At 37.8% G+C, this 26,459-nt stretch overlaps 1 protein-coding gene across 4 annotated transcripts in view; it reads right to left on the reverse strand.

Annotated features, from left to right (window-relative positions):
- LOC125237404 (ankyrin-3-like) overlaps positions 1 to 26,459 on the reverse strand; it is a 311,117-nt gene that overhangs the window by 7,786 nt on the left and 276,872 nt on the right. For all 4 annotated transcript variants that reach the window (XM_048144441.1, XM_048144440.1, XM_048144442.1 and 1 more), the window contains 3 exons: positions 6,447 to 6,527; positions 4,307 to 4,478; positions 2,921 to 3,040 (listed from right to left, as the gene is read on the reverse strand). In XM_048144441.1, the coding sequence (XP_048000398.1) occupies positions 2,921 to 3,040; positions 4,307 to 4,478; positions 6,447 to 6,527 (373 nt within the window). The remainder of the gene's footprint in view (positions 1 to 2,920; positions 3,041 to 4,306; positions 4,479 to 6,446; positions 6,528 to 26,459) is intronic.

The following is a 26,459-nucleotide window of genomic DNA, read 5'->3' on the forward strand; positions in this document are numbered from 1 at the left end:
TTATGTTCCTAGCATAGAGGAATAAGTACCTAAGGGAAGAGTTGTAACTCCAAACATCAGTAAATGCGAGTTATGTGTATAGGCATAGTTATAGTGACATCTAGCGACAATCAGTGTGAATTATCGGTACCACTATTCGATACTAGGTGTCAACAGTGTCTCGTCTGCCAAAAAAATAATATTAGAACAGTTTACAACTTATATTACAAGCAGAAGGAATTGAAAACAGAACACTGATTAATACTATTGTAATATTTGAATTGGTGAGCATTAGACTCTTCGTTCGTCGCGACATCTATTGACAAGTAGCAGTACTGATAATTTACGCTAGTTGACGCGTGATTGTCGCTAGATGTCACTATAACTGTCTATACAAATAACTCGCATTTACTGATGTATGGATTACAACTCTTCCGTTACTTATTCCTCATGGTTCCTAGAAAATTATACAAGTACAATACTCGAAACCAATAACCTGTTTGATATTTCCGTCCATTATGTTTCAGCCCAATTTCCGCGTAATTTCCCAATAAGCTAACCTTCATAACTCCCGTTAGACATTTGTTGAAACACCAGCCGATAATACACAAACAATGAATTAGCTGTGAATCATACGAATCGTTGCATTGGGCGCCTGCCATGTTCAAATGTTTATTTTACAAAATATGTAAACGATATGATTCTTGATAACTTTAATTAGCTCAGTTGCAAATTAACATTTTGCAAAAAAATGTACCACCTACAAAATCCTCTTTAACAGTTTTGTTCGCAGTCATCTCGAGTTTGCTAATACAGTATGGAAACCTTATCATAATATCCATATTGAACGACTAGAACGGATACAAAGAAAGTTCCTAAAACTCTTGATTTTAGAACTCTAATAATAGTTATAGCGAATCTCTAATCCACCATAAATTTCAAACACTCAGTAACCGTCAGATATCGCAGATTCCGTCTTACTCTATAAAATTATGCTGTATTAGATGTCCCCTCACTACTACACCAAATACAGCTCAGAGTTCCCCGGAACGAACTGTCAGAAGAAAAGATTATTCTCGTTCCCAACAGTAGAACGTGTTATGCACAAAATATGTTCATAAGTACGTGCCTGCAAACTATTTAACAAAATGCCAAGCTTTCTAACATAGATATCGTTCCATCAATACTTTAAAACGTGCTTTTGTTTAGGTAATAATGTACCTTTTCCTTTTCTTACCTCTCAAATGTTTAGTTTTGGTTAATAACATTTCAAAAAAAAAACAAACTGTGATTTTATGTAACAAATTAATGAAACTCTATATTTTTAACAATATTGTATAAGTACTGTTTGTAAACGACTGTATGTTTCCAGTCTGTCATAGTCATGCACGAATAATAATGCCAATCTTGTGTCTAATTGTTATTTGTTACAAGGGGGCAAAGTTGTATTTTAACGCCGAGTGTGGAATTGAAAAACGAGCAAGTGAAAGGATTCTATAGTTGACCAACGAGCGAAGCGAGTGGTTCGAGAATAGAATCCTGAACTTGCGAGTTTTTTAACACACGAGAAGTAAAAAAACATTTGCACCCGAGTGTAACACAAAACTTTTCTCCTCACTATAGCGAGGAAACTACAACGCAAAAAATGCGTTTATAACTGCTTCCAGTAGTTCCACAGGTGGTAAATCATCTTTATTACTAGATTCACCTACTTTTATCAATTTTAAAGCAGTTAATTTGACTTTATTCAAGGACAAATTACTTTACCCACTAGTGGATAATTTGCGTTTTTACCCGCTGGTATTAAAGGAAAAAACACGTGTTTCCGAGCTAGTGAAGGGAAAATAAATTAACTATTTATTCATGAGCTGAGGTTCTAATTCCGTTTTCACATTATCCGATCCGATATCGGATGTCGGATGGATTTCAAAGGCAAAAATCAAAGATGGCGGCTTAAATGTATGGATATCGGTCCTACATCCGATATCGAATCGGATAATGTGAAAACGCACAAACGCGTTGCGCGATTTTATGAACAGAATAACCACAAAAATGGTCGCCTATTCTGCACAAGGCTATCTTAAGCACAGTCTATTCAATTCTCAGAGTAATTTAGCAATCCGAATGCACTTGAGATGCACAATACAAACGTGCGCGTGATAAGTACTGCGCAGGTTGCCTACAATACACCTTTGTAGCATTGTAGTTTGATATTTTGTATTTACAATGACGCCTACGCAGCGCCTGGAAGTTGTATTATTGACTGGCGAATAGGTAATAAAATATAGATATTTATGCTATCCACAACCCAACTGTTTAATAACCTGATAAACACTTATTTCTTCATTCTGTCTTCATCATCATCATCATCCTCCTTGCGTTGTCCCGGCATTTGCCACGGCTCATGGGAGCCTGGGGTCCGCTTTTTGACAACTAATCCCAAGATTTGGCGTAGGCACTAGTTTTACGAAAGCGACTGCCATCTGATCTTCCAACCCGAAGGGTATCTAGACCTTATTGGAATTAGTCCGGTCACGATGTTTTCCTTCACCGAAAAGCGACTGGCAAATATCAAATGACATTTCGCACATAAGTTCCGAAAAACTCATTGGTGCGAGCCGGAATTTGAACCTGCGACCTCCGGAACGAAAGTCGCACGCACTTACCGCTAGGCTTGTCTTCATATAAGTCATAATATGACATGAATGGAAAATATTATGAATAAGTACTCGAAAAGCTATCAGTGAGTTATATGACACTAATATGAGAATTTTAAAGTTAGTACTTTTCCCCCTTTACGATTTAATTTAATTATATGATTTTATTTTATCTACTCAAACTCACTGACGATTAGCGCTCAGCTTTCATGGCCCCATCACAAGCTTAGCTAGATCGCTACTCGTACCTACATATCCACGTACGTAACATATTGTTTACTTACCGGCATGTCACTCTGGTTGGGGCCGCGCAAGCAGCGGGCGGGACGACGATGCGCACGCCACCGCGCCGCTTGGCTTTCATGGCTCCACCGCGCGCGTCCACCACAAATGACACCAGGAATCTGGAATAAGAATTGATGTTATTTTAAGTGTAGTCACAAAACTTACAAATGCATACTTATAAGTACAAGCAAAGAGGATCAAGTATTATAGAGAGTTACTGTCAAAGTAAAATATGTAATCACAGTGCGTAGACTGCCATCTCTCGACACAAGCTTAAAGCTTTTAAACCTTAGTTTTGACAATTTGACCCATATTCTTAGCTTGATATGTGTTAAAATGTCAAATATTAATATTAGCGGCATCTATCCGAGCGTCCCCCAAAGGTGTAACGCCATCTAGTACCTAAGTATTTCTATATGGTTCTGACGTACGTTTTTTTCTTAGACTGTAATTAGCTGTCTATACGGAGTTACATATTTCTTTGGTACAAGTTACAAATCCGTATGATATAAAGATTTTGTTAAAAGAGTACAACATCAAGAGTCAACCTAAAAAGTGTGAGTCGAATTCGCAATGGATTTAGGTATGTGTCTCAACTCTCAGTAGATTTAAAAGATGATTTTAGTAAAACCATCTTTATAACTATATAAATTATACAAAGATTGCAAGGTGGTATAAATGTCTGTCAGGAGGGCCATCGTTGAAGAGTCGGATTACCCACGCGCCGGTTCAGCACAATCAAGAAGGTCACGCATTGAGCTCTAGGGGTCCTCTAGAAAGGCAAAAGCTCGGTCTGAGTGGAAGGCACTGCAACGTGCAGCGACATCTGGTGGTCACGACCCTCACTCACGAGGTTTCGACGAAGAAGAAGAAATGTCTGTCTAGAGGTAGACCTTTGTGGTTTCGGTGTCCGCTGATCATGTTGTACTAAAGTTACTCACCCAATGTCGAGTGGTTGACGGTCGATGGTGGCGACCTTCTTGTCATTGTTGCTAGGGTAAAGGTGCCCGTTTGTGACCTACTCCTGAAGGTTAAGATACTCGCCCAATGGCAAGTGGTTGAGAGTGAGTGGCAACCTTCTTGTCACTACGATAGAAGTGGCCAACAGCGAGAGAATCCTGAAGGTTCCTGCCAGTTAAGATACTCACCCAATGTCGAGTGGTTGTCGGTCGATGGTGGCGACCTTCTTGTCATTGTTGCTAGGGTAAAGGTGCACCTCTGTGACTGACGGAGTCTTTCAGAGGTCAGAGAAGGATTCTTGTCATTGTTCCGAGTCCTTGTTCACCCAATGTCGAGTGGTTGACGGTCGATGGTGGCGACCTTCTTGTCATTGTTGCAAGGGTAGGTGCCCGTCTGTGATTCTTCATGTTAGTAAAGTGACTCACCCAATGTCGAGTGGTTGACGGTCGATGGTGGCGACCTTCTTGTCATTGTTGCTAGGGTAGAGGTGCCCGTCTGTGACCGAGTCCTCCAGGGGCCTCGCCCGGTGGAGGGTGCCGGCTTCGCTGTTCATGTAGCGGTATTGCTGCTGCTGCTGGATTGGACACTCCACTTCTCCTGGAAATAGAGAATAAACATTCAGAAAGAACTCTAAATATTTTGATTTGTATTTTTTAGTAGTCACACTACTATTTAACTAAAATTATTAATGCCTCTAAGTGTCCAAAGCTGGATTCGAACCAGCGTCCTCCGTTTAGCCACGGATACCTCGAACCACTCGGCCATTCGGTCACGGCGGCAAGGGTCGAAATTTTCAAGTATACGAGTATGACACAATTACCGAAGGCTTGTGGCGCGTAGCCTTTTAGAAATCAATTACACTAGAGAATTTAAAACTGGTACATATACCACTCGACTACCCGGCTTAATAACCCACGTTAACCGTGTGAAGGCCCGTGTTCACTTGGGGTTGGCTACACTTTCTCTAGTGACATCTATTTCAGTTTGCAAAATTTAATTTTTGATTATTGTTTAAAAGTGAACCATTACGCTTTAACTAAGTAGGTATTAGATTCTTTGTTTTATCTGAGTTCTTCATCTGCTTGCTCCGTTGTCCTTCCGCGAGGCAAAATTGTCTTCAGCTTCTGTCTAAATCGGTGCGTCCAATACAGACTTTTTCACTAAGAACCGAACTTACTTTCTACATCTCGTTCTCACAAATACATACAAACGAAATGTACAGAAAATACGTTACGCGTACACTAGGAAATATTCATACGTACTTGTACCTCTAGTAAGGCTACAAAGGTGAAAACAGTTGCCCTAACGGCCCTATCATATTGGGCAATCTAATTGTCGACTTGATTCGCGATTGCGCACCGCATAAAAATGTGACCCCAGTAATTGAGCGTAATGGCCATAATGTGATTGGTCTAATCAAGATGACCTGGTAATGATATACTTGTCATCGATTCTTGGAGACAACGGGACATGGAGTAGTAATTAGATGCCAACGGGGTTTTCATTGATCAGCAATTCCCGATAAGTTTGTACATTTGGATCACGTCTCCGATTTTGATAAAAATTGGTAGGCTGATAGAGTCCATGATGCTGAGCAAGATCCACTAGGTTTCCCAAAATGTCCTAGGTTGATTATATGAAACTTTCCTTTTATGTTACCGAAAATGTATACCTAAAAATCTGGTAACAAAACAAGAATGTTTCATACAAACTACATAGGACATTTTGGGAAACCTAGTGGATCTTGCTCAGCATCACGGACTCTATCAGCTTACCAATTTCTATCAAAATCGGAGGCGTAATCCAAATGTACTAAGTTTTCGGGAATTGCATCAATGCACCTGCATTTGTGCAGATACAGTCTCACCAAAAAATGTAGAAATGAAAAATTGGCAACATTGTAGTGTCATCCCTTTGAAATCAATAAGTGTGAGAAAACGGGACGACACTAGGACACTACGATGTTGCCACTTTTTAATTTCTACTCATTTTGGTCAGACTATAATTAGATGCACAAAATTAAAATGCACAAATAATATCTAACAGGTTAAGCAGCACGTCTTTTAGTTTTAGTGTCTGGGCCACGTCTGGGCCAATGGGTGCCTAGTAGGGGCATAAATTTGTAGACATTTCTAAAAAAACTGAGAGATTTTCCTGAAAATGTCGTTAGGTGCTTAATTGAGCATTTCTTTTTTTTTCGCCACTTTTATGAAATGTCATATTTTTGAAAAAAAAAACTGCTGTTTCTACTCAGAATCAGTAGCTTTTTCAGCTTTAGTTCAAAAAATTGTCCCATACGATTTTTTCTTATTTTGTTACCATTTTCCGTACATGTTGTGTGGGGTAACAAAAGAGGAAAGTAACAAAAATGTATGGAAATTCTAGGACACTTTTTGTCTCCCAGGAGATTGAAAGTACTTGTGATTCTGAGTACAATTGACCTTATATTCCCTAAAAAAAATAAAAATAAAAAAAATGGCAAAAAAAAAGAAATGCTCAATTAGTGCTAGTGAACGGGATTTAGCACCCGTCATGGAGTTGGCAATTATCATTAATAATCCTTACCTCCTTCGTCCTCGGAATCGCTCATGAAGGTGTCCTGCATGAGTTCTGGCGCCGCCACTCTGTATTTGCCCTCCAAGCCACCTGCAACAAACAGACAAACAAGTAAGCAAACTGTTAATTAACAGTGTTAACATAAACAAGCATAAATCGAATCAGGTTTTGTGTTATCTTTATGGATTCCATTATTTCAACGTTGAAACTTTTAACTAGAGTGTTTCCCGTATGGTGACGGGTTAAAAATGTCACTACCCCGTTTCTTCCCGTGAGTGTCGTAATAGTACATTGTGCAACAAGGGGAGGAAGTTGAATATTACTAACGAGAGTAAGTTAAATCGCGACGGCTTTTCATCACACTCGCAATGTAAAAAATACGTAAATAGATGAAAAAAAGTTAAGTACGGTACAAGAAATTTCATTATTCCCTTGGGAGAACGATTTTTCTATAACTCACGCTCCGCCTGCGTGCAATAGCACATTTAAAGTTTAGTTTTATTAATTTTAATTTAATTTAGTTAATTTATTATGTTAATATTAGTAATAATAATAATCTATGGAATGTATTTCCGGCAATCAATAATTTCATTCATTTCAAAGTGCGGGTGTGATGAAATAGTACATTGTGCAACAAGGGGAGGAAGTTGAATATTACTGCCGGAGCGATTTAAAGACTCGAGTTAGTAATATTCATACTCCCCGAGTTACACACAATGTACTTTTATCGATTGTGGGATATGAGTAACTTTGGGACGTAGGCGAGAGGCTGGCAACCTGTCACTGCAATGTCACTATTTCGTTTTCTTTTAACCCCTTATTTGCCAAGAGTGTCACTGAAACCTGATTGGTTTCATGTGTTCTGCCTACCCCCTTATGGGACACAGGTGTGATTGTGTATGCATTGCACGTATGTCCACTGGTCACATATGACACTCACGGTCAGTGGGCACATACGGCATTCTAGTTAATAGTGTGTAGTTACATACCTATTTATAGTGCCGTAAGAAAAATGCACGTAATTTTAGAACATTAACTATAACAACTAAACACTTATATATACTAAAAATCTTACAAATAAAAACTTATACTACTTATCTACAAATAAAAAATTTGGCTCAAATCGTCGCCAGTGGGTAAGGTGCCCAGAAGGCTGGCCGCATTACCCCGCTGGATAGCTATACTTATCCGCTGAGCGAAATACTGGCCAGCCCTCTGGTCAACAAATGCGAATTTGTACCAACTAATAATGGAATGGAACGAAATGTTTAAGAAATATTAAAATTTTCGAACAAAATGAATCACTACTGCTATAAAGAATGTGTTAGAATTGATTGTGTGATTGTGTTAGAATTATCTATTTTGTATCCGTTACAACTCTGAGTCTAAAACTTAAAATGCACTCATAATCAGAGCAATGGCACTTAATTACGGTATAACTAAGCTAAGAGTCTCAACAAATCATAAAATAAAGCCTTAATTATCTTTTTTGAATTCGCAACGTCTAGCGACTCTAGCGGTTATAGCCATTTCGCATTTTTCCCATACTCTAACAATAAACAATGATGTTAGTATTGTAAATTGTAGTTTTTTGTTATATTACATTAGGCATTTCGTTTTTGTGTAAATTATATCGTGGTTATGTTGTGGACAGACATATGCCGCAGCCGCAACCATGGTTCTTATCAAAAATGAACATTACTGAGCAAGCGAGAATTGCTACAAACAAAGTGTTTTAAATTATTGAACATTATTGGTCACAAATGACACATGGAAACGTTATCCAGTGGACGCATATGGCACTCAAGTTGGAAAATATTTCGATTAGTTGAAATCGCCCGCCAGTCAAATTACCCCGCCAGTCAAATTACCTTAATCGAAATTCAGCCGTTTACAAGAATTTATGTTTTTTGCTAGCCTGGTTTAGTGTCCCACTACTGGGTCTCCCCTCGCTTCTTCCAATCAACCCTGTTGTCTGTGCAGCCATGTCATCCCGGGTAGAATGAGTCCAAGTCATCCCGCCATCTCTTTTTCGGAACCCGAACCCCGGCCTGCACCCTCCACGGTGTTCCGTGGGTCTCACTCGGTGACCATTTTGGCCCACCGTTCAGGGTGCATGCATCACACATGTCCTGTCCAGCCCAGATCCACTTAAGCATACCGGTTGTAAACAAACAAACTATGTAAGGTACAGCGGAGCAAATTTCGACTGGGGGGCAATTATAACTGATTTTTTTTTTTCATTTTTACACTATTGAGTTCCATATGTATCCACTGAACACGCGTGCCATACATAACCAGTGGACACTTAATGCAATAATGCAAACATTGCAAAACATGGAAAAAAATGGATCAGTTGCATTTGTCCCCCAGTCGAAATTATCCCGCTGTGCCTTAATTACTTATGTACACCGTGTTTTTTCTGTTTTCCGTTAAATTCGACACGGTGTTATGTTCATTATCAGGAACCACCCTGTATATCACACTTTTAGTTAAATTCGCAAAAAAAAAATCATCATTTTCGTACATAATAAATGAATTAATCAGTGTGAGAGACCCTTAAGGATAACATTCAAGTTAGTGTCAAGTGATTGACGGCACATGTCAAAACAAATAACATTAGGGAGTGATAAAGGCTGTCACACACGTGTTCAGTAATTATTTTTATTTTTTTAACTCGGTAACAGTAAGAGTTAAGACGCTAGTTTTTAAGAGAAATTAATTGTATTTGATCTAAAGAACCTTCCCTTAAAGTTAACGGAATTCAATAAAAACAGGGTGTATATTGTAGCATTTGTAGCATTGTAGCCCAGAAATAAAGTGAATAACATACACCTAAAGTATTTATATAACCCAGACTAGTATTAAAGTGATTGAGAATGTCCAATCAGTTAAAGTAAGGTTTCAAAATGAAACTTTCCTTAGAAAGCGCCAACGTACTATACATTAGGAAGTACATTTCAATATTGTTTTGGACACGTGCTCATACTGAATGCTAACTAGCTACCGACTGCAAATAAACAATATAAAACACGAGGGAAAGGGACAGATGAAGTGATTAGTATGTAAGGTAATATAGGTATCTCTTTTTAAAGTTTGAGGTGTCTGTAAATGGGCATGCCCTTTAGCCAAGAGGACAATCGTTGACGCTTCGTATTGTAAATATCTCTCTCATCTCATCATGTTGGAAGGAAGGAGATCGGACATACCGAGCGATTTGTATTGAATACGCCTGTCCCACACACACTTGTAGATGGACGCTCGTATTGGGCTATTGTGCAATACTCGTACACGCGCATCATTTGTATGTCTGTAATACTTGAGTCGTGTCTTCACGCACGCACACAGCGACAACTGTATGGCCGATATTCTCCGAGGTTGTTATATTCTCTGATGGTGTGACCAGGCCCAGATCTAGGGGTAGCGAGCCGGGGCCTGTGCCCCGGTAGTCAGGAGGGGCGTCAAATTGGAACTTCGTCACGTTCAAGGGGCGCCAAATTCTAAATTTTTTTGGTTTTTGCCCCACCTCGAAAAACGCCTAGATCTGGTGCTGGTTGTGACACAACGCGTATCGGTCGCCATATAGTGTCAAAGATTGTCCTGTTGGCTAGAGTCGCAGGTTGCATCGGTTTGCATTTGGAGAACAGTTAAAGGTCGATGGCTTGACGAATTGATTCGTTGTGGACATTTGGATGGTTTGGTTTGCCGTTACTTTGATGGTTTTACTTTTGGAATTACGATTATTTGATCGCGTCTAATTGGGTAAACCTTTCCGTTTGTATAAGGAGTTCTGGTGCCGTAGCCGAATGGCATTTCTCCGACGCGAAACGAAAACGAAACGCCTCGATAGGTAGTCTGGCTCTGTCGCGCCAATACGCAAGAGCGATAGAGATAGACATCTACAAGCGTTTCGTTTCGTGAGCGTTTGTGCCATTCGGCTACGCACCCAGCTCTTTTACTCTACATTAATCATAATTGTACGGTCACGGACTTTAATTGTTGATCAACTTCTAGCTCATTTTATACTGGGAATCTCACAGTTAGAGTTAAGCTATGACGTTCCAGTATAAAATGAGCTAGAATTGGATCAACAAGTCCGTGACTGTACCTCGGTATTTGCCATGATTCCAAACCTAGTAGTAAAGTAGTAGTAGCAATAAAGGATCTTCAGTCAGCATATGTATATACTCGCGTTAGAAAGAGACAAAAAGTAGCCTATCCACTCTCTATCCCTTCAACTATCTCCACCTAAAAATCACGTCAATTCGTCGCTCCGTTTTGCCGTGAAAGACGGACAAAGAAACAGACACACACACACTTTCCCATTTATAATATTAGTATAGTATGGATGTACTGACTGAAGCTTCATTAACTTATTTAATGATACGAATAATAAATAAATAATATTATTGGTCTTGTGTCTCTGTGAGCCAGTTGCTCGACACTGTCTCGATGTCTGCTCAGCGAGCGAGGGGCCGCCCTAATCAATGATACGAATACTAAAGGTCATTAGTTTGTACGTAATTACGTACCTACTTATAAGTAACTTCGAATAGTTCTAATGTTTCTGTGTCTAATGTCTAAGCAATATCATGGAGATCATGGTGATTCTATCTCTACCCGGGTTCTATAGACAGATAAAGGGACATGATAATTATCAATGTACTCCGAGCTAAAACCCGTATGATGATAAGTATGTCAATTCGGAAAAGCGTAAACACAGATAAGTTAATTTTATTGCACATATAATAGAAAAGTTACAAAAATGGTACAGAGTTAATTAATAGTACTGCGCATAGCGTTGCGTATACAGAAGCAGCAGAGGTCCGGCACTAGGCCAGGCCTGTATCGCGGGAGACCAGTTTATCGTACTGTGCCATGGAACTAGCATTCAGCGTATATTTTGTTTACCACCCGTCACCCAAAACATCGCCTCTAAAAACGAATTAATCTTCAGAAAACTGACATAAAAACAAACAGATACAGCTTCGTCCCACACGGAATTAACAGGTTTCCGAAAATAGCCAAGTTACGATAGACCACGTCAGTCCGGATTGGCACGACGGTATATTGTTTAGTTTAATGGCTGCCCAATTGGGATGGTGGGGACAGTTGGTAACATGTGTTCTTGTTACTTTATTAGTGACATTTTGAGAAAAACATAGCATGTCTGATTGTTTTGGCGACGGAGTTTAAAGCGAGATGTAAGGAGCAGAAGCGCTGTGGACTAACGGCAAGAGCGAGAGACTTTTAATCCGGAGGTTGTGGGTTCTCAATTGTTCAGACCCTAGTCCGGATCAATGAGTTTTTCCTAGATTATGTACGAAATATAATTTGTCTTTTTTAGCATTTTTAGATTGTGAAGAAACCGGACTAATCACAACAAAATCTAGTTTTAGTTTACCTTCTGGGTTGGAAGGTTTGCAGTCGTAAAAACTAGTGCCAGCGTCAAGTCTCGGGATTACCAAAGCTTTAATGATTGCACAGAAGATTTATGTCCATGCTAGATTTTGCTGCGTTCAGGTAAGTTAATATCTTGCGGATCTCGTATAGGGTTGCAAAAAAACGGTTTTTTTTCTGGCTTGAAAAAAAAAACATGAAAAAAAACCGTGAAAAAAAACAGTTTTTTTTCTGGAGTATGTTTTTTTTCTAAAGTACGAAATCTCAAAATTTGCAAAGTAGTTAATACTTTTATACGGTTTTTTAGACTTAATGTTAACAATTAAACGAATTTAATCAAATAACTTTAATTTCTGGTCTTATAAAAGTAACATTTACGAAATCTGTAGTTGGTAGTTATCACTATTTACTGTTGGCAACACCACCGCCTCTCCACGCTACACGCAGCATCGGGGATTCCCCAATAAACGTTTGTATACTGAATGTTAACTGAATTAAAATGTACGTGATTGTTATTGAAACACGTTACAACTCACGAAAAACCGTTATTGTCGTATTATTTGTTGATCTGAAAAAAAAACCATATTTAGAAAAAAAACCATGGTGCTCGGTTTTTTTTTCATGTTTTTTTTCACAATTCTGAAAAAAAACATTTGGTTTTTTTTCTATTTACAACCCTAATCTCGTACCTAAACTTCGGCGACTGATCCTTTCGCAAATCAAGTGCGAATGACACGTTAGCACCGCTTTCTTCAAATATAAGCCATAGGTACATGCCTATTCCATTCATGATAAGTATTCCTTTCTTTACCCTGCGTGCATGACTACTCTCATACAATGTTGCATAGAACTGCAAGAATTTCTCTCCAATTAGTGCCAGGTCATTCAGGTAACGTGTCACAGCTGACGCCTAATAAAGGGCCACAATTGGAGTCAGGAGTCAGAGTCAATTGCTCGCCTACGCGATGACATCACTCTGTGGTTCCCTCTGATAAAACCAGTTTAATTTGAACTGTAGCTCTGTAAGAACTGTACACAATCAAGGATCACACTTTAGGTTGGAGGTGGTGGATATGAGCACAGGAATAAGTCACTAATGTGAATATATTTATGATCTTTCAGTATGGCTGTTGTGCCCACGTTAACGCTTAGTTTGTCCCCATTTGGAGATCATATCGCTGTCCTCATAAAAATAACTATTTAGTAGCCGAGAATCGTAGACCCTTTTTGATTTTCAGTGGAAAAGGAACCAGATGAAAGACATCTCGGAACTATAAAATGAACCAACCAAGACATTTGGTATACATTGCATAAGTAACTATGTATTCTCTGAAGTATTTACGTCGTTGCCTTTTTCAATCGGGCGCTAAAACGCTTGTTTTTGTCATGTGAATAAAGACAACCCGACCGAAAAAAAAAATCAATTCAAAAGACTCACATAAAATTAGTAAGTAACATTTTTTTACTTATTAGGATTCGGCAAACAAACAGAAGCCTTAATCGAGCGAGGCTCTAATACTAGTATATCCATGCTAATATTAAGAGTCCCAGAATAGTTTTTTTTTATATCAAATTAGATCATCCGAGCACATAGTCACAAGAATGTAGTAGGTATTTAGAATTTTAGGACTTTTTTGTTTGGAGACGAGGCTCCATATGCGATGGAGCTAAAATTATAAATCAATCACTGCATTACGTATTCATTAATGATTAAAATTCAAGTACTTATGTGCACATTTGCACAAAGAGTTGCGGGACTGTATTTTTAGCCAAATATTTTATGAGTTATGGGGTTCGTATTTCTGTTTCGGTTCAAAGGTTTCTGGAGAAATATTTAGGAAGCTCATTTAATTTTTACTTATTCTTTTTAGGGTTCCGTAGTCAACTAGGAACCCTTATAGTTTCGCCATGTCTGTCTGTCCGTCCGTCCGTCCGTCCGCGGATAATCTCAGTAACCGTTAGCACTAGAAAGCTGAAAATTGGTACCAATATGTATATCAATCACGCCAACAAAGTGCAAAAATAAAAAATTTAAAAAAATGTTTTATTATGGTACCCCCCCTACATGTAAAGTGGGGGCTGATTTTTTTTTTCATTCCAACCCCAACGTGTGATATATTTTTGGATAGGTTTTAAAAAATGAATAAGGGTTTACTAAGATCATTTTTTGATAATATTAATATTTTCGGAAATAATCGCTCCTAAAGGGAAAAAAGTGCGTCCCCCCCCCCTCTAACTTTTGAACCATATGTTTAAAAAATATGAAAAAAATCACAAAAGTAGAACTTTATAAAGACTTTCTAGGAAAATTGTTTTGAACTTGATAGGTTTAGTAGTTTTTGAGAAAAATACGGAAAACTGCGGAACCCTACACTGAGCGTGGCCCGACACGCTCTTGTTTTATTTCTCTCTCGGGAAGCAACATTTTGTGAGTCAAAAACGACGCGAAAAGTTAAAAAAAGTATTTGAATATTTACACAAATACCGTAAATTATTAAAATACACAACATGGCTGTAGTTACTTGCTATCTATTCTACTCCTACAAAACAGACCAGCTTGAAAGAGACCCATAAATAATAAGCATTATTACATTGTATCGTAAAGTAATGAAATTAATGTTTGTTTGATGTACAGTGCGCGACGTAAAGGGTAAAGCGGTCAGGGCGTGATAAATATTGTGAGGGATTAAGGGCGAGAAGCCGTAGCAATTGTGTCTGAGGGGCCTATTCAGACACCAGTGGATATCGTGGCTATTTTATATCAATCTCAGTGTACTGGTTTAGAGCTAGAGCACAGTATAATAAAGAGTACTATCGTACAGTATGACCACTCCCGCTCCCCGCTGAAAGTGCCGCCCACTCGCTCTCGGTTACGTTACAGTTACCGCCTGTCAAAAACGCGACCAGTCGATCTGTCATATCTCACTCATACAAGCATAGTACGCGTTTACCTACACGACCTTAGACTGTGTGCGTAGGAACGCGCCTCTTTGATATATTTGATTGCCATTGTCCGAGGTGTGCCTAAAGTATCTTGTAAGAGAGCGCTTTCTCCAGCTTATTACAGATAGTTACATTTTGGTGCCGCGACCAGGATTTCAATGTGGCTTAAGTGAGAGTAAAGTGATTCTTCTACTGATAAATCTAATTTAATTTTATATTTTAAGTTTCTGAAGAATGCGAGGTATGCAAGGCAAGTGCATTTTCTATCGCACCATGTAGATTTGTAGAATGTAAAAATAACAATGCGATTTAATCCAAACTACGTCGATAACATGTGTTTTATAAATACGTAATCTTGCCTGGTAGTAGGGTAGGTACGTAAAATATGTACAGTGAGTGCAAAATTGCATGGAGAAATTATGAATGAATTCATGATAAATATGGTATATATTTTTGGTAACTCAGCTGAAACTATATGTTTTTCCCTAGTCTATACTAGTCTAGTCCTAGTCTATACTAGACCTTGATCTAATTATTCAGTATTTATGTTTTTCCTTTGATATATTTATTTTCAATAAAATTAATGGTAAGCGTAAGCGTAAGTTTACGAGTATTATAGCTGTCTGCGTTTACTTTATGTGTTTTCGTTAATGTAAAAAAGGACATTAAATCTATAGTCATGTTTGCTTATTAAGTTTATTTTATCATTGTAAAAATCACATTAAATTAGCAGCAACATCTACGTAAATAAAACGTAAGTTTTTATGTTTTTTTATTAGGAAGTGGGGGGTTAGAAAGAGACAAAAAGTAGCCTATTGTTCATTTTTCACACCTTCAACTATCTCCACTTAAAAAAATCACGTCAGTTTTGCAATGAAAGACGGACAAACGAACAAACACACACTTTCCCATGTATAATATTAGTTTGGAATATATTTCATCTAACATTTACATGTACTTATCAGTATCAAAACAGTATCAGTTGGTATTATTAAAGATTCCTAATTGGTTTAGACAACTTAAGACGATACTATACTACTCGACTATTTCCTCCCTGGTTTTTGAAGATAGAGCAATGATTTTTTCAACACAGATTATTATTTTTTATCTGTGTCGGACCGTTTTGATTTTTTTGATATTCTTATTTTAAAGACGATAGAGCCCATCAAAAATTTCCAAAAACGGTGTTATTGATTATGGCGTAAAAAAAGGTGCGGTATTAAAAATTGGTGACAATTAGCCAAAAAAACGAAACGGTCCGACACAGATTATTTCATTGTTATTCAGATTCTCAAATTTCGTTACGATTGATTAAGTTTTGAACGAGGAACCAGTCGAGAACGGAACCTCGATTTTAAAGATTTTTCCGCAATATCTTTTAACTGAGTTGTTCTTAATGGACATTTTTTTTCGATAAATCTAGTTAATAACATATATTAACTAGAATTACCAAATTGAAAGGGGGGCTCCTTTCCATTTTAGCATTTTCGCTCCTGTAGCGTCTTAAAACATTGGTAACAATATATCCCAGTAACCCTCACTCCACCTTTAAAAGCACGTGCCCTATTTTTACAATCTGCTAATATGTTTATAGTAAGAATCTTGCAACATATTTACGACGCGGTACGCTCGAGTCTGCAATTGTTTTTATGAATCACTGCTAAGAATAGTTCGTAATTACTATACCTTATATACCTACTAGGCTACTGGGTTATATCTATTGGGTAAGGCAAATTGTTAGTGTTTGAGGCAGTGAAGATGACATATAGAGATATACACACATACACTTATGCCTATACTAGCTTTTGCCTGCGGCTTCGTTCACGTTAGAAAGAGACAAAAAGTTGAATCCCTTCAACTATCTCGACTTAAAAACTCACGTAAACTTTTTTGAAAGATTGGAAAACAGATAGTATCATTTATAGATTAAATATATTAATAGCAATAGCAATATATGTAAGAATACTTGAAATTGTATACCGAGGCATGTACCGTTTTTGTAAATAAATTTAAAAAAAAAGTAATTAGGATTACCTACCTGAATACGATTTACAGCCCTATGCAAGTCATCATCCTCCTTGCGTTATCCCGGCATTTGCCACGGCTCATGGGAGCCTGAGGTCCGCTTTGACAACTAATCCCAATTTTGCGTAAGCACTAGTTTTTACGAAAGCGACTGCCATCTGACCTTCTAACCCTAAGGGTAACTAGGCCTTATTGGAATTAGTCCGGTTTCCTCACGATGTTTTCCTTCACCGAAAAGTGACTGGCAAATATCAAATGACATTTCGCGCCTAAGTTCAGAAGAACTCATTGGTACGAGCCGGGTTCGAACCCGGGACCTCCGGATCGAAAGTCACACGCTCTTACCGATAGGCCACCAGCGCTTCTTAGGCATGTACACAGCTGCAAAATTGCAGGGAAAAATTATGAATGAATTCATTGATAAATTCATTATTTCAGCTCACTATATCTCTAATTAATCATAATATTAAAAGTAAAAAGGGACATAGAAATAAATGGATATATAAGTAATTAAGTACATACATCACTGGACACTGTAATAATACTAACAATGCAGTCCATCACTTTCATCCAATAACCCAATTCATTTTAGATTCCATTAACTCTCAAATAGTCCTTACACTGGCGGGTGTTGCCTCTGCGTGTGTCCCATGATACGGGCAAGGTAAACATCCGCTCGGTGTACCCCTTTCATTTCATTAGTGTCAAAATGGCCTCTACGCTTTGGCTTCGGCCCCGCGCACGCCTCCCAAAGGTCCGGAACACCATTGTTCCGTGATGGGAAAGACATACTAATAATGCAACACAATTTTGGCAAGGCCATTATAATACCTAAGTACGAGTAGTATATAGCGCCATGTGTTTCGCTTGAAATAGAACTTTTAATGATCATATTACGAGTATGATATCATTGGTTTGAAATAATCTCTGATGATGTGTACACATTTGTACTGCGTAGTTGATGATTTTCACATATTCGCTCAATAACTTAAGATGGTAAAATTAAATTTGTTTTTTAACCCCGACGCAAAATCGATGGGGAGTTATAAGTTTGACGTGCCTGTCTGTCTGTCTGTCTGTGTGTCTGTCTGTGGCATCGTAGATCCCGAACGGATGAACCGATTTAGATTTAGTTTTTTTTTTGTTTGAAAGTTGAGTTAGTCGGGAGTGTTCTTAGCCATGTTTCATGAAAATCGGTCCACTATGTCGCGGTCGGGGGTTTTTCAAAATTTTACTTTTGTGGTTAGGTTATTTATATCAGAAAGCAAAGAATGCGATCCAAGTTCTAATATAAGTAGGCTTAAATTGTCTATTCCTTTCTGTCTTGTTGTTATTATGTGTATTTTGTCTTGCCTGTGTTCACGAATAAACGTTTATTCTATTCTATTCTATTACGCCAAAGGCAAAATTGTAAGTCTAATTAAATCTATCAGTTAATGAAAAAAAGTGGCCTAAGAAAATCGACATGTTACAATCTTTTCTACGATAAACGAAGGGGCGATGTGGTGTACACAAAAACGAAGAAAAAGAAAGGTCTTAAACTTTACGCTACTAAAATTGAAAAGTGACAATGCTTCTCGTTGCAGATCACGCATGCAAAATGCATTGCTATCGTGGATCATCGACGAGTGTAATCTCTCTTGTAACAATAGTTTACTTTCGATTCCAATCGCACGCATCACTGCCATAGCTGCATAGCTTAATCGAATACGAATCGGAAATAATTGGTAAAAATGCCGATCACTCATTAAAGAATCATTCGTTTAATCAGTCAAATACGGTAAAAGATACTTCCGATCATTCTTGGCGGCACTTAAAGCATTTGATGTGAAATTCCCGAAAATTTTGTACATTTGCATCACGTCTCAATTTTGATAAAAATTGGTAGGCTGATAGAGTCCGTGATGCTGAGAAAGATCCACTAGGTTTCCCAAAACAAAAAAGGAAAGTTTCATACAATCAACTTAGGACATTTTGGGAAACCTAGTGGATCTTGCTCAGCATCATGGACTCTATCAGCCTACCAATTTTTATCTAAATCGGAGACGTGATCCAAATGTACAAACTTATCGGGAATTGCTGTGGTATATTTTCTTTCCAAAAGCTAAGCGAAGAAATGTTCTCAACTCTTTTTATTCAATTCAAATTGTTTGACTATAGATCGTGTCATATAAATATGATGACACATGCCTTGGTTCGTATTGTCATGGCAATATAAGGGCATTTTTAAAAATTGGGAAAATTAACTCGATGTCATTGTCATGGCATGAAATAAAAGGGCATTTTTTTGTTAAAAATTGGGAAAATTAACAATTTACGAGTGATCTATAATATGTTTATACATATATTTTTGCACATTTCACGAATTTGCCAATAAATCCAAAGGCCAATGTCTAAATAGTCGATTGACTCAAATCATGTACGGTACGAGAATGTATACCACCAATAAGGTAGGAGTAACTGACCAAAGTGACCATTTTTGGCGACTGACATCATCTTCTATGCGCGATTGCGCATCATTAAGGACTGTGTTTAGATTTAGATTTCTTTATTTCATGATAAAAATTACACTATAAATTTGTTACATGCCAAAGTTATGTTTATCTTCTCATCATGATCGTCGAAAATTACATTATAAATTGAAAATAATAAAATGAATATTTTCTCCCAATAAGGATCGTCATTTACAAATAGAAAAGATCGGCGGGTAAGTGTCCGTAGTAAGTAGGGCCGATGACAAGCAGGTTCTTTCTTGAAAGTGCCATGCGACGGGGGACTGTTCTCAGACGGCCTGTAGCTCGAAGCTGTTTGCCCGGACAGGCAACGCGAGCAAATATGTTTTGCCTAACAAATAACAGTATATCAAACATATATTGTGCGTAGTGCGTCATTATACGTTGAGAAATAAAGAGCTCTCTGCAAGGGTGCCTGTCTCTTACTCCAGCAAGTATACGTATTGCACGTTTCTGCATTATAAGGACTCTTATTGTATCTGATGAGTTTCCCCAGAGCAGCGATCCGTATGCCATGATAGAGTGATCCGTATGTATGATATGATATGAATAAGGATATATGTTATCATACAGATGCGGTGTCTGAAGGTGGGCCGACTATGACGTGAACAACTACCTACAAATTGTTAATAAGAATACAATTATTAACAGACATAAAATTATCTATTGTAGCAAGACCAATATAATTTACTTCAAAACTTACACATAAAATGTGTCTGATTTTCAATCTCAAGTTTACATTAATGAATTTATTTTAATGCAAAAAACGTGATTTTTGTTTACGTCTGTCATATTTAAATGACTGGCAGCCACACGTGCATATTTACTTACAACTAATTGAATAGGTAATCACTAATATTCATTTACGCCACTCTTTGTCCGTATACCTATATACCTACACAGGTTGCTACTTCTGCACTCGACTCTGTCTATTTGTTTGGTTATATCTTCACTCACTCACTTTGCACATGAACTTCAGCAGTTTCATGTGCCCTGCCTAGTCCTTTTGGGAAAACAGGCGTGATTTTCACATACATAACGTTTATGTGAAAATGTATTGATCGGTAAAAACTATATTATACTAGCTCTTGCCCGCGGCTTCGCTCCCGTTAGAAAGAGACGAAAAGTAGCCTATGTCACTCTCCATTCCTTCAGCTGTCTCCACTTCAACAATCATGTCAATTCGTCGCTCCGTTTTGCCGTGAAAGACGGACAAACAAACAGACACACACACTTTCCCATTTATAATATTAGTATGGATTATTGTATAATAATCTAAGTCAACGAATTTTGTAATCAAATCCCACAGTCCATTGTCCTTGTCCAAATCAATTGGCTTGAATGGCTCGATAGTGTAGGTGACTGCCAGTTAATAAAGGTAAGTGATCAAAGTGACCACACTAGGAGCGTCGGCTGAGGTCATCACTAAAGGTAAGTGTTTAGAGATCCGTACCCAAATGGGACCGTGTTACGGAACAACATATGACACACGCCGCCATCGACTTGCACAAACAATGCAATTGGCACTGTCGAGAACCAATTCAGGACCCAAGTATGACCTTAAACTGCACCCAAAAAAAAGAATGGACTGTGAACTGTGAATATCATCCGGATTTGTTTGGTGGTACAACGGGTAACATGCCAGATTTAGAGCAAAAAATCCCAACTGGATAAGACAAGTCACACTGAAAACCGTAGCCAAATAAAACTTTGTTATGTATTTGGCTGACTGTATAACGCGGCCGCGCGGGTGCGGTGTGTTTGTTAGCTTTGAAAACAGCATGTATAACACATAAGGAATTGCAGACGTTACAGCTACGTTTACTGCTTACCAACAGACGGACAGTATGCTTGTTTGCCACCGACGAATACAATTGGTACCAGGCAACCATACTACAGGAGTGGTGGATGACATCACCAGCAAGGTTAATGCGTTGCGGACGATGTTTGCTTATGTCCGATGCATGTTAATGCTCGTTGGATTTGTTGATACGACTAATTGATTATTTAATCATGTTTACGTGATTTCTGTACTTGATAAACCTATGTTTTAAGGGATGGTCATTTTGAAATGACCTTTTGATTTTAGTAGATAGTGGAGGTATTATCAAAAATTGCAAGCAACTTGAGATAAGCTAAAAGAGATAATAGCTTTTCGGCTACAATTGCAGGTTATATCAATACGATTGGCAATATGTGGCTTTCTATGTCCAACAGGTTCTTATACTTCAAGTGCAATAAGGTCTTATTTAACCGAAGCTACTATCAATTCTTATAAAGTTAAGCTTTTAGGCATGGATCCCCACATTCCCCACAGATAGAAACCTTGTATGAACGGATAAAAGATGAATGAAAGAGTATAATTATTCTGACTATTACGAGCATCGAGATAGCTCTCTCTAAGTATAAACGGTACTACTTTCACGTTCATGAAACTGGAAACACTATTATATCGCCTAAGTAAGTACCATTAAAAAAGTAATAAACCAATAATTCTTACCAAACCAACTCCGAGCTCAAAAATATACCTACTAGCTTTTTCCCGCGGCTTCGCTCGCGTTAAATTCGAAAATTGCGGAATATTCCATACAAACTTCCACCCCCATTTTAGGGAAGTGGGGAAAGTTAGAAAGAGACTCAAAAGAAGCTATGTCTCTCCCCATCCCTTCAACTATCTCCACATAAAAAATCACGTCAATTCGTCACTCCGTTTTGCCGTGAAAGACGGCCAAACAAACAGACACTCACACTTTCCCATTTATAATATTAGTATGGATGTAATCTCAAGTAAATGTACAATATTTGAAGGGACAAAATTGGGACGTGTCCAGCGAAATCCGGCATTGTGGTGACTTGTTTTTATGTGTGCCAAGGATCTGCCCGATTTATAGATTCCGTCTATGAGTCCTGCCAAATTTCGGCGAAGGCCGACTTTTATACGCGATTTGTGGACGTAAAACGGATCTAAAGTCTGATAGTTACTAGTTAATTCAAGAATTAATATTAGGTACTGGGGGCCGATTTTTGAATCTCGACCATTCGATTTCATGAAATTTGTTTAATAATATCTCCACTACTAGCAATTTAAATTCTGCTAACAGAATCAAAAACGAGTGGTCATTACCAATAGTTTTAAAATTACTAACCGCCCTTTTCCAAAAATAGCATTAAGTACTTCGTTTTCCACAGACTTTCGAACAGCGAATTCATGCGTTCTAAATTCAAAAATCGATCCCCTGTTTTTAAATGGTCACTGAGCATTTAATTAATTTTAATATCAATAATGACGGATCCGGAAATCGCGACCATGGTGATCAATTTGTGAAACGTGGCAGAATTTCAAGTTATATTAATCATAGTGCATAGCTCATAAGGCACTGGTCCCAAAAAAGCGAGTAAGCGATGAGCTATCGGCGATAGAAAAGAACAAAAGATAGCCGCTCCCGTGTAAATAAAAGAGAGAGCGAGCGAGTTATATTTATTCGAGTTACGAACTATAACTTGCGCTATCATCGCGTCTCTTCAAGAAATAAAACCTGGTTTCATATTTAATACCTATAAAGTTGTGTGTTGTGTGACATTTTTCTACGAGAATGGGTAGAGAAATAATGGCAGTAAACCTTTCTGCTAATCTAAAAATGTGGGTAGTTCTCTCATAACAAAGTACCAAGTACGAGGGAAAAATATTTTCTGTAATTTGATTTTAACCGCGTGGGCTCCAACCAGGATAGCAATATCGTCTGGTACATTTCTAAAGTAAGCTAGCCAAGATGACGATTGTCTGCGCTACGATAACAAAACACTTTAGTGTCTCTATAAGTCTTCATACTAACTTACTAAGCTCGAGTTTCCTAAAGTATTTTACAACTTATTAATTAATATTAATTATTTTTCAAAAATATTAATTATTTTTCAAAAATATTAATTATTTTTCAAAAATATTAATTATTTTTCAAAAATATTAATTATTTTTCAAAAATATAAATTATTTTTCAAAAATATAAAATTATTATTCAAAAATATTTTGCGAAATAGTGTGAACAAGTGTCACAGAACTAATCCCAAACTTGAAACTACTAATAGGATAGCAGTGCAGTCATATAGCCGCCGTCTCCAATTCTCCATACTTCTACTTACTTCGTTGAAGTATGGAGCCAAGGAATCCCAAGCTTTAGTGTGAGTGATAGTCGCGTTTCGTTCGCTATGTGGCGTAGCTGATTGGCACGTTGGCAACGCGGTGTGTACTGTAATTGAGCATAATATGTTTAGGTAAGGAAGCATTAATTAAGCCTGTTTCAATGGCGACCTATTTTTAGGCCCATGTTTTTGTACGCCATAAAAAGCGAGTGAAGGCTCATTTCATAGCTGTTCACAGTGTTTTTTTTTTGTCATTTGAAGTCGGAGTAGTGGCGACTTGTTTGTAGAAATTACGGAATATTGAATTAACAAGAAAAAAAGACTCTAGAATAAGATTGTGCTCAAATACTTATTACTCGTCGAGGGAACAGAGGACAAAACTCAAAATTCAGCAGTTGACTCAAGGTTACTGTAGATGTAGAAAACTAATATGCAGGTAAAGATGATGGTCATCACATCACTCAAGTAACTTTAAAAAAAAAAAAATATTAATCGAGCATTTTTTTGACGAAACCTTAGGTGGATGGACACTCTGTTATATGACGAAGCCTGCGCTGTGGATCTAAACGTATGTATTTTTTAATGATTTCTTTTGTTCAATAAATATCGAGCAGTGGGTACAAAGGGTGAAGCGTATAGCTGAATCGGAACCCTTTTGTTTTTGCTGCAATGCACACAGTGTTGGTAAGCATTTTTTTTTTATGTTGTGTACGTAATTTTAAGTCAATTGTATGTTTTTTTTTTCTTCTCTTTTTGTTGTTCTGTGTTGCATTTGTAATTGTGTGTTATTGCAGCATTCAAATAAAGCTTTTATCTATCTATCTATCTATCATTTAAATTCAAAAGAATCATACTGCGGAATCATCAAAAACATGTTTTCAAACTCTTTTTTTGCTGCAATAAACAAAGTTCTTTGACATCATACCCTCACCAGTTTTAGTCACCTAATATGGGAGATGCACCCGCCTACGCAGCCCATAAATAAATAAATACCTGTTCGACTCGTTTGTCATAACATGACAATGCGCATCTGGACGATGGACATCAAATGACATCACATGTCACATCCTAACCTTGGGTGCGTATCAGCGATGCTCGATGCGGTCAAAATGTCAATTGTATTAACACAATTAGTAACAGGAATTTGGGCTAGATTTTTATCAGTTATTCTTCTTCTTCTTATCGTGTCGAGGTTCCTTCCTTTTTTTATACAGTAGATGGGCCATTTTTTTTAAATTGTCCACCCCACTTTTTTTTTTAATTTGGAATTTTTTATGTGGTTTCCACTCAGAATCGCAAGCTCTTTCAATCCTAATAGGAGAAAAAACGTGTCTCAAGGTTTTTTCCCGTTCCGTTACCATTTTTTCATACATTTTGTATGGCGGTAACGGAATGGAAGGTCTGAAAAATGTATGGAAATCTTGGGACATTTTTTTTCTCGTCTCAGGATCGAAAGACCTCGCGATTCTGAGTATGAGTCACGTAAAAAATACCCATGTTACAAAAAAAGTGGTGTGGACAACTTTAAAAAAAAAATGGCCCAGATGCCCTATAAGCAATGTAAAATTTTGTTGACATGTAGTGCGCCATGGTTTGCGGTGCTTTGTCGCAGGTGCATTGGGTCGAGAGGCTGCCGAGCAATCCCCATTAGGCCATGTTCTGCTGACAGCGACCGATTTGGGACTTGAGCCTGTTTAAGGACTTCCAAGTTGGCCAAGGTTCTTTATGGCCAGGCGGTAGTTATTGTAGGTATTACATACATACATCATCAATGACGCCTGTATCCCATAAAGGGCTAGGCAGAACACGTGAAACTATTCAGGTTTCAGTGCCACTCTTGGCAAACAAGCGGTTGAAAGAAAACAAAATTGTGACATTGCTGTGACAGGTTGCCAGCCCTTCGTCTACGTCACAATTGAACCCATATCCTACAATCAACTTCTACACCCACGGGAAGAAAGGGGTGGTGAAATTCTTAACCTGTCACCACAAGATTATATTAGATTATTAGATTATAGAGAAGCATTAACTGCTTGCATAATACCTGTAATATCTTTTCTCTGATTTGTTTTACGTATTGTAAGGTCATGCCCTTAATGTCCTCTAAACTTAGGATAGCATAGACCGACCTAAAAGTTGTTAGATATTTATTTGTTCAGGCAACCTATTGACCTTTAGGTGTAATCACAATAAAGGCAGACAAGGAGACGCGAAACAGCCACTAGACTCATATCGAATTGGGCACTAAAAATGGTTGTTTCCTATAGTATTTGACATAAGAAACCAATGTTTATAAATTTTGGGTATTAAAAGTGTATAATGACTACATATTTTCGATTGAAAATGTGTGTAATATTTTCTTAAACTTTGGCCACCGAAAACTCTGTCAGCGATAAAATGACGTCATAGAACCTAACTTTATGTCGAGTCAATCACTGACATGATGAACTTTATGCCTCATACATAAATGTCAGAAATTTGCGTTCAATCCGATTAACGTTATGTACAGACAATCTATAAATTAACATGGCTAATGTTGTTTTTGCCTGATTAAGTGAAAGTATACTTTAATAAAAATGTTTTTTTTTTTTCGGTTTTCAAGTCGTAATAAAATATGGTAATATTTTTTTCGGTTCATTGGACAGTAATTAATAATATAAAATAGACTTTAAAAAACAGGGTCAAGTAGCCTATACTAGCATATACTCGTCATCATCCTCCTTGCGTTGTCCCGGCATTTGCCACTAGTCTAGCATTTACTCGTATGAAGATAAAATATGACCATTTCGTCGACAGTCGATGCGTATGCGTAAGTATCAGCAGCGGCTGGTCCATACAAGCCGATTCCCACCGGCTTGCCTAAAATTGATTACTAGTGAAGTACCTTAATGTTAAGGTAGGTTACTTTTTTCCCAGTGTTGCCTAGCAGAAATTTCCACCAGCCGCCACTGGATAATAGGTTATCGAGCAATCGGGGTAAAGTACCTCACCTACATCTTGTCAG

The sequence above is a fragment of the Leguminivora glycinivorella genome, chromosome 21, assembly GCF_023078275.1.
Source record: "Leguminivora glycinivorella isolate SPB_JAAS2020 chromosome 21, LegGlyc_1.1, whole genome shotgun sequence".
NCBI lineage: Eukaryota > Metazoa > Arthropoda > Insecta > Lepidoptera > Tortricidae > Leguminivora > Leguminivora glycinivorella.